The 9,516-nt window shown below is 41.1% G+C and overlaps 1 protein-coding gene across 2 annotated transcripts; it reads right to left on the reverse strand.

The window, feature by feature from the left end:
• Window positions 1-662: 662 nt before the first annotated feature.
• LOC117424272 (forkhead box protein J1-B-like) lies at window positions 663-9,277 on the reverse strand. Of its 2 annotated transcripts, none has more exons than XM_034040479.2 (3): window positions 9,124-9,277; window positions 6,776-7,359; window positions 663-4,702 (listed from the first exon to the last, which is right to left on the reverse strand). In XM_034040479.2, the coding sequence occupies exons 2-3, from the start codon at window positions 7,310-7,312 to the stop codon at window positions 3,902-3,904; spliced, it is 1,338 nt and encodes a 445-aa protein (XP_033896370.1). In that variant the 5' UTR covers window positions 7,313-7,359; window positions 9,124-9,277; the 3' UTR covers window positions 663-3,901. The 2 variants fall into 2 exon arrangements, with proteins under 2 accessions (XP_033896370.1, XP_058848480.1); XM_058992497.1 differs by having other exon boundaries at window positions 9,076-9,277.
• Between the last annotated feature and the right edge of the window lie 239 nt (window positions 9,278-9,516).

The raw sequence follows: 9,516 nt of genomic DNA on the forward strand, positions 1-9,516 counted from the left end.
AGCACTCAGCAGAGGACAGGCAGAGGCAACGTAAAGTGAAACTGCACTGCTTACCTTTTAATTTTAACATGTACTCCTTGTCTGATGTTAAAAAAATAGAAAAAAAGCCTTTTTCCTTTCTCCTTTAATGCATATACAGTAAAAGTAATGCTGTGCAATGACTTTTTGGTTCTGCTTACTCAACCCTTAATTGAACTAATGATTTGCTTAATTAGGCCTTTTTAATTGTTTTCAGCTCTTAAACAGTTGCAGAGTTCAAGTTACTTATAAAATGTTATAGCTAACTTGAAATCTGCAACTGTAAGAGGAGAAAACAAGTAAAAAGGGTCTAGTTAAGTAATTGAGAGCTCAGTTGGAATGAAAACCAGCAGACAACCAGGACCGAGTTTGAGAAGCCCTGCTCTAGACCAAAGATACTCAACTAAGCCAATATATTATCTAATACATCTTATATTCACAAAAGATAGATCATATCACAGAAACGTATAACCAAATAATGATTTAGGTTAGGTTATATATATATATATATATATATATATATATATATATATATATATATATATATATATATATATATATATATATATATAATAGTGCACTATTAGGCCACTCACCCCACTGAGTTTTTTGAGATACAACAGACTGATTTCCTGTTGATTAGACTGGTCCCCTACAATTGATGAATTGTCTACCTAGTTGAAGGCATGTGGTGATGGCCCAGGGTCTGATGTTAGGTGTAGACAGCAGACAGGAACAGAAGTTGTAGATTGCAATCCAAAATAATTATTTTATTATCAAGCAAATAACTCAGTGAACACAAACAAAAAAAACTTACTATTACTATTATAACTATTTACAAAAGAAAAAAAAACATCCTACTACAGGATTGAAGAAATAACCTGGTGTAAATCAACCAAGGTTTTTACTTAAACAGGTTTCAGTAGTATTGTCAACACTCTCTAGAATAATTACGTACAAGTATAGAGAAATTAAATAATATTCTGTACTGCTGTAGCCTACTATTTTAATACTTATCACCGTCAGAATATCTCTCTGAAAATGTGCTCCTTTTCAGTGAGATAACTGCGTCAAGCATTCAGTATATCCTTTTAACCAAGTATGCTGTTCTTTCTCACAGGTTTCAACTGGCAGAACATCTCTTGTACAACAACAGGTAAGTACATTTATTTCTACTGTTTCACAAGTTACCATGAAGTTACATGTTATCAGGGTTTGTGTTCACAGTCAGAGGTTCGTATTTCAGTTCTTAGTTAAAACAGTCTTTATTCTGTATTTTCTTTTGTTTTTCACTTATGGGATTTGGCTTCCTCCATCACATTTTCCCCTCCTCAAGTTCTTATGTTCCTCAGGAATGCGAGAAAGTAAGTCCACAATCTTATTGTGGGTTCCGGGCCTATACTTGACCTCAAAAGAAAATGGTTGCTGACTCAAATACCATGGAGTAATTCAGGCATTGAATCCTTCATTTTGCCCAGCCATTGCAAGGCTCGGTGATCCATTTCTAACACAAATGTTTGGCCCAATAAAGTATCTCAGTGAGTCAAGTGCCCACTTAATCCACAAACATTCTTTCTCCATGGAAGAATAGTTAAGTTCTCTAGGAAACAGCTTTCTGCTGATGTAGAGTACAGGTAGCAATTTTTTCTGGTCACCCTGTAGTAAGACTGCTCCCAATCCAACTCCTGATGAATCCATCTGAACCATGAATGGTTGGTCAAAATCTGAGCTCTGTAGTACAGGGTCTTGACACAAAGCTTCCTTCAACTGAAAGAATGTTTGCTCACAGGCCTCAGTCCATTTTACCTTATTGGGGCTGGATTTCTTTCAGATCCGTCAACACTGCAGTTATAGCTGAGAACCCCGGAATCAGTCATAAAAAAGAATGCACTTGTTTCTTGGTTACTGGAACCGAACACTATTACCCTGATGGTATCCCAGGTAATTGGTCTCCGTCACTTATGAAATCTCCTGCAGAATATATAGTTCTTCTTCTTCCTCTTCGTCCTCCACAGTCCTGATTAACATCTGTTGGCTCTCTTTCTGCTGCCCTGGGTGTCATTCCTTTAAAATATTTACATTAGTAGGTTTGCCTCTCTTTTTGATGATCTGGCAAAAATATTTCTTAAGTGATGGAAGCCTTCCGGCTTAGTACTTCATAAGGGCCTTGCCACTTGGCTAAAAGTTTACTGTCCGTGGTGGGTCACAGGAGTAGAACTTGCTGTCCAGGGTTAAAAGATTGCGATCTGGCTGCCTTATCATACCAGGTCTTTTTGCGTCTCTGTGCCTCCTCAAGGTTTTCTCTCGCCAACCCTGGCCAAAAAATTTGTGCAAGAGTTTTATGCTTGCCTAGATGGCTGGCCCAGGCACTGTATGCCCCAACTCTAAAATGTTCACCCTCAACCTTCTGCTAAATTTGCAGAGAGGTGCTGCAGCATACACTCAGCCTTTTGAAACTCCCCCAAGTTATCTGGTACCTTTATTTTAGCCACTGTAACTTAAAATTTTTCCCTGCACCGTCGTCTTTTGAATTTATGGCATTTAACACTGCCTTTCTCTTCTAGCTCCTGTTCACGAAAGAATGACATGTTTTGCCAAATCCCTGGTTCTTGCTGTCTACTTTTAAACCTAGTAACTGCCAGATTACAGGGATTGCTTTGGTGTACCAAAGAATTGGTATGTCCTGGCCCATTATTACAGGGTAGGATACTTCGTGTACTACTCCCACAGTTACTAGAAAGGTTTGATCTTGTATAACCAAATACACATCTGCTGTGGGATAAGCTCATTCTTCTCCATGGACACACCTAATGCCAAAAGTAACCCCTACATTAAAATATTCTCTTGGAACAAAGGTATCCCTCACTATCCAACAAGGCTTGATCAGTTTCTATTTTTCCTGGCAGACTGCGCCTGGGAACATAGCTAAAATTAGGCTTAATATGACCTTCCTGTCCACAGTTATAACACACTACTTTGCTCTCACTAGGCTTACCAGTTGCATTGGGATCAGTTTTTACTTTAACATAACCAGAACCTTCCCTGGTCCCTCAGGTGTAGTGGTAGGTCTTCTGTCCTCTACACACCGACACAAAAATCTCAGTCAGCAGGGCAGCTTCCAGGGCTGAAGAGGGATCGTGCTCCTTAATTCAGACGTACACCTCCGGGTTGACCATCCTCAGTAACTGCTCCAGGATGATAATTTCTCCGACCTCCTGTTTAGTGTGGACATAAAGTTCTTTGGGAGTTTCACCTGACAAAACGTTCATGGACCGAAAACGCTTTAGGTAAGTGTCCACATTAATTTCATATTTCTTTAATATAACTGCCTTCACTTTAGAATAGTCCACGGTTTCCTCAGTGTTCATGGCTACAAACGCTCTGCTGGCTTTGCCGGTAAGGAGAGGAACTAGCCGTATGGCCCAATGTTTTTTGTCCAATGCACAGGCTGTCACCATGCTCCCAAAAGTGGTCAGATACTGCTCAGTATCATCTGACTCCTCCAGCTTAGGCAGAATCCGTTCCTTCCAGCCCAATACTTATCACCGTCAGCATACCTCTCTGAAAATGTGCACCTTTTCAGGGAGATGCGTCAAGCATTCAGTATATCCTTTTAACCAAGTATGCTGTTCTTTCTCACAGGTTTCAAATGGCAGAACATCCCTTGTACAAAAACAGGTAAGTACATTTATTAGTTACCTTGATGTTATATGTTATCAGGGTTTGTGTTCACAGTCAGAGATACATATTTCAGTTCCTTGTTAAAACAGTCTTTATTCTGTATTTTAATACAAAAGGAAGCCCCAAGTTAGAACTTTTATTTGTACTCTGTTTTCTTTCATTTTTCACTAATGGGATGGGGCTTGCTCCATCACAGCATGCTTCATAGAAATGCCTCTATCCTACTGCATGAGAAGGAGTCATCCAGTTCAAACAGTTGGTCCAGGTTGACCGCAGAGTTGGATAGAAAGTCGTTCCTGCCTTCCTCCCAGGGGTTCTGCAGGAAAGCAGTGGCCAGGAAGGTCTCCTCATCAAAGTCTAGGTTGCCCTGGTTGGTTTGGGTCAGGATGTGGTCTATGTGGCCACCGGGCTCTAGTGGGCTCCACTGCTGAGGCCGGTCAATGTGTGTGCCCCGGACGGTCAGGTTCACCTCTCCAGGGATGGGGCTCAGTGGAGGCATGTGTTCAAGTTCTTCACTGAGGTCACTGGAGAGCGCAGAGTCCAGAATGGCATCCCAGTCAAAATCGCCCTTCAGGGAGCCCAGTTCCTTCTGCTCCTCCGTGGTGAGAAGGGGTGAGCTGAAGCGGCGTGGGGCCTTGACCATCATCCTCTTGGGCAGGGGCTGCTTCCTCTTGTGGCCGACTTTCCCCATCTCTGACAGATCCCAGTTCTGGTCACTGGTGACTTCTTCAAACTCCTTCAAGAGCTGCTGGGACTCCTGGCTCACGCACAGCTGGCTGGTCATCACATCAGCAATGTTGGCTAAGCTGGGCTGACGCATCCTGGTCTGGAAGGCAGGGTTGATATGAACTGGGGGCATTCTCCTCTTCTTGAAGGCCCCACTGAGAAGCCTGTCTGCGTACTGGGGGTCGATCTTCCAAAAGCCACCTTTGCCGGGCTCGTCCTTCTCCCGCGGGACTTTGATGAAGCACTTATTGAGGGACAGGTTGTGACGGATGGAATTCTGCAACACAAGAGAAATGAACGGTTAACTAAGAATTCAGTTGAGACTCCTTGAAGCCATTACAAAGATATTAATTAATAATAACCATAATAATTAATAAAAGCATATTTGTTTTTGACCTATATAATCATGTTGTCATACCAGTTGATGTGTATTTATAGATTTTTGCCTGCAGTAGTTCAAGAAGTACCCATTTTATACCTTAAAGATTCATTAAAGAAACTCCTTAGTCTAGTAGACAAACAGGTCCTAGTATCCTGGGTGAATGTTTTCATGTTACTCAAAGTCTGTTTCTTTTAAAAGGAGCTCTCCACTGTTTACACTTCTTTATCCCAGCAAGAGCCCTTTAGAAAAAACCTTCCACACTGAAAGGGCTCCAGTGTATAAATATCCTCAAATTATAAGATGAAAAAAAAGTTTGCAGTAAAGATTCACCCTGTGTGAAGACATGACCAGTAGGTGATAGCGTGCAAAGCCTCTCTGTTGCTCTGATACCACTATGCCTGATTACCCACAGCCCCTTGTCTCAATGCAGCACAGCCGTGGCAGCCCAGCCCTCCTAAAATACCAAGCCTCTCAGAGACCCACCATCCCCTCCCCCTGGGGTCCTGCCTGCACGTTGGCCCCTTTCCAAAGCACACACTGGCTCCCACTAAAGGCTACCTCTGGATGGCCACGCTTAATACAACCAGCTCCAAATTCTAGAATAATTTCACATCATCACATCAGCTGTGCACCCCTGACTGCCTTACGGACTGGGAAAGGACATTTAAAAAAAAATCAATGTGCGCTGCAGCACATCAAATAATCTTCCTTAATCACCATTTCCTTTATAGGTACAGTCAATTAAAAGTCTACAAATCATTAATGAACCTATTAATGTTTAATCTGGGACAGGAGGCTGTGTGGTCCAGTGGTTAAAGAAAAGGGCTTGCAACCACAAGGTCCCCGGTTCAAATCCCACCTCAGCCACTGACTCATTGTGTGACCCTGAGCAAGTCACTTAACCTCCTTCTGCTCCGTCTTTCGGGTGAGATGTAATTGTAAGTGACTCTGCAGCTGATGCATAGTTCACACACCCTAGTCTCTGTAAGTCGCCTTGGATAAAGGCGTCTGCTAAATAAACTAATAATAAGAGGTTGCTTGGTCAAGTGGTCAGAGAAAAGACCAGATTAATAAAATGTTTTATATTGCATCCCCCCATAGCCAGAATGACACATTTATATCACACTCTTTTGCAAGACTGCTACTAGTATTTTCCATCCCCAGAGACAGACTGCTGTTTCACGCACAGAGAAATACTTTTAAAATAAAGCAGCAGCCTGGCTCTGAGGGTACGATATACACAGCAGAGTTTACGAGAAAGAGGGTCTCACACATTCTATTATCAAGGGTCTTTCTGTCAGTCATGCATTCCTCCATGGAAAGACTAGGTGAATAATTGGGAAGTTTTACAGTCTGGGATTCCTGTTAATTGTGATAACTTGTTATAAGTGGGCAGTACATCTTTTCTGGTAGTGAAAAGGAGACAGCACTGGAGCTCTCGGAACTGTAAACATTTTGCCTTCTGTGAAGTGAATGTCAAGTAGTATTTTTAATGCACACACTGAAGAGAAGTCTAAACCGCTGTACATGGGAAAACCAAAAGCAAAACTTGTCTGGTGCGTCAAACTGACAATCATTGGCACTCACCAAAGAAGACTTCATAGGAGTAGCCATAGCAACTCAGCACAAATTGTACTAGATTGTACTTGGGAGGAGACATTGAAGAAAATAAACCCCTTGTTGAATATAGTGTATTTATGCTATCTCTGGAGATTTACAGTAAACATGCTCACTTAGAAAGCATCTGTTGTCAATGTAGTTTGGAATATAGTTACAATATTATTCAAAGAGTTACTTTCAGAAACAACAAATTGATTTGACTGGTGATGGTATTAAGATTCAACACAGACCAAGAGAATAGACCACATTACGTTATTTCTTTATGAAATTGCAAAATGGTTCATCTGACTGTTTATATTTTCAGTGACTTAAAATGCTATAATATATAATAATGCTACACCTTCTCACCTGCCAGGTTGGGTCAGCGTGTTTGAAGTAGCAGTAGTTGTCTGTGATCCACTTGTAGATGTCAGACAGCATGATCTTGCTCTTCTTGCTGGCCTGCATGGCCATGCAGATGAGAGTGGCGTAGGAATAGGGGGGCTTGATGTGAGGGTTGGTCCGGTAGTCCACCTCATCCAGGGGCTCCCCCTGGGGTCCCAGGCCAGGGTGTTGGGCGGTTCGGCAGATGGAGGCCGAGGAGGTGGGCTTGCCGGGGGTGTGAGGCATGCCCCTGGAGGCCGGGTCGGCAGCGAGGGGTGAGGAAGGCCCCTCTGAGCCCTCCAGGTACCCATTCAGGTCACGACTGGGCTGGGCTGTTCTCACGTGCTGGTTTCCATCAGAGTTGATGATGGAAAACTCCTGGAGCCATTGCAGGCTGGTTAGACTGTCGTCCAGGTTGACTGAGCTGCTGCTGCTGCTGCTTTCGTCCACCGAGGTCAGGGCCGCTGTCGCTGCTGCTATTGCCTCCTCCTCCAGGAAGCTCAGGTGCCAGTTCTCAGCCATTTCTGCGCAGGTCTTAATTCTGTTTGGAGACTCCTTCCGTTCCACACCTGGAGAAATCAAAAAATACTTTTTATCACAGGAGGTATTTGCACTAGTGCCCTGCTTTCCTATTGTATGGCTATGGAGTCAGAGTGTTAATAATGCTGTACAGTGAAAGCTGACTTTATATAAAGATGATTTTGTTTTTTTGATGTCTCTTTTGAGACATTAAGAAATGTTTTGTATTCAAGAAATAACCTCAGTCTAAACAGTCAAGAAAATGTAACTTTATTTGTTTAAAATATTTTTTAATAGCGCTAAGATTTTTGAATAGGGCCCTATTGTTTCAATTTGTGCAGTGTTGTGAGGAAGCATTACATTGATGTAGCATTAAAAACAAAAAAAAAGCTCAGCACATGCACTCCATTTGACCCATATAGGGAGCTAAAACACAGCTAATAACTCACTGAAAATCTTCAACATACTTAATTATTTTATACTAAATATTCTTTAGGACAGCGTTCCTTCCCCCATTAAAAATACAAAAAAGTTACAAATCATTAATATCCTGTGTAGGATGTGGGGTTTGCTGGACCAATCATGGACAGTCCAGCCCCATTCAGTAATTTCCAATGAGTTCAGTCTTGAGAATGGAAACGGTGAATGTCAATCTATGCCGTCATTTTTGTGAGCCAATTAAACCCACCTCTCTGCTTTAAATCCTGGTGATGATGCTAGTCAATGAGTAGTACATACTGCCAATGTAATTACACTAATGGAAGCAGTAGCCACAACTTTTGACTTGCCTTAAGGTTTTTAGAAATTTTACCTTAAGGATTAAAGCTAGACCAACTGCCCATGTATTCCCATCCTACGGATTTGTATACAAAGCACAAACATACAGAAATGTTTTAAGATGTCAGAACACAATTCTATAATTTTTCACCAGAAGCTTCATCAGCCTAAATGTGAATGCAGTCAAATATTGAATGTCTTAAGAGAACATCTGTGAAATGGCTACTTAGCCAAAGCCCAGTGATTGATTTTGCTGTTTAATTGTGGTCAAGTTGATTTTTTTAATGGATGCAATTTATAATGTTCCCTATAACTTAGTATTTTGTGATTGGGATAACAGATAATATCACATTAATCCTTGCCATGTAGAATCATGTATTTCAGGGATTTCATTTTGGCAAAGGTAGGCTATATTAAATTAAACTATTCTAGCTGAGAAAAACAAATAAAAACTTGCTACTTTTTTTAATTTATCAGATCAGATGATACAAAAGTTGTCAACTATAAACCGATAACTTAATTATGCTTAATAGAGTCCAGGGCTCTGGACTCTTGACCAGAGGGTCGTGGGTTCAATCCCGGTGGGGACACTGCGTGTAGCCTTGAGCAAGGTACTTTACCTAGATTGCTTCAGTAAAAACCCAACTGTATAAATGGGTCATTGTATGTAAAAATAATGTGATATCTTGTAACAATTGTAAGTCGCCCTGGATAAGGGCGTCAGCTAAGAAATAAATAATAATAATTAATGTGTAACAAATATCACGACAGAATAAACGACTTGCTCGCACAAATAAAATGATTATTATTATTGAGGTACAGAAAATGTAAGATATAAACCCTTCGGTTCCTAACTTTACAATAATCTAAGTTTACAAATGTAGCTAAGACCTTAGTAATAACGACATTCTACAGTACCAACACGAAAACAACTATACTATTAGCAATGACAACAATTATAATAATAAATCAAAATGTATGTACTCAACTTTTTTTTCTTTTTTTTTTTTTTTTTTGGCAAATTAACTTTCCACAACCTTCTTAAATAAACTTCTGGAAGCCTTCCTTCTTCAACCAGCTGGTCTGATTTAAAATCCAAATAAATTCCCCCCTTTGAAAATCGAGTTCTTGAGGCTGCACGGATAGGCTATTCACTGCGGTCCAAAAGCGTCTCTGGGGGTTTAATATACCTGAACCAGCAGGCTTGCGTTAACACCATAGGAACGGCCCTCCCCGTTATAAACAGCTTCAAGCCCTGCCATTGGCTGAGCCGTTTCTCTAGTGGGACTTTAATCACTTTAGCACTCCACTCGGACTTTCTGGAAAAAAAGGAAGAGAAAAAAACTGTTGAACTTTTACTTGTTTTCATGCAAATCAGTAGGAAATTTCCCGAGGCAGAGTACAAGGGAAAGTGTAATAGTAGGTCTGGC

The sequence above is a fragment of the Acipenser ruthenus genome, chromosome 19 (assembly GCF_902713425.1).
Source record: "Acipenser ruthenus chromosome 19, fAciRut3.2 maternal haplotype, whole genome shotgun sequence".
Taxonomy (NCBI): domain Eukaryota; kingdom Metazoa; phylum Chordata; class Actinopteri; order Acipenseriformes; family Acipenseridae; genus Acipenser; species Acipenser ruthenus.

Bases quoted from the DNA above. Each gene is read 5' to 3' on its own strand.
- LOC117424272 (XM_034040479.2), bottom strand. From the start codon at position 7,312: ATGGCTGAGAACTGGCACCTGAGCTTCCTGGAGGAGGAGGCAATAGCA. The intron at 4,703-6,775 runs GTGAGAAGGTGT...CTTGTGTTGCAG, and splicing joins ACGCTGACCCAACCTGGCAG to AATTCCATCCGTCACAACCT.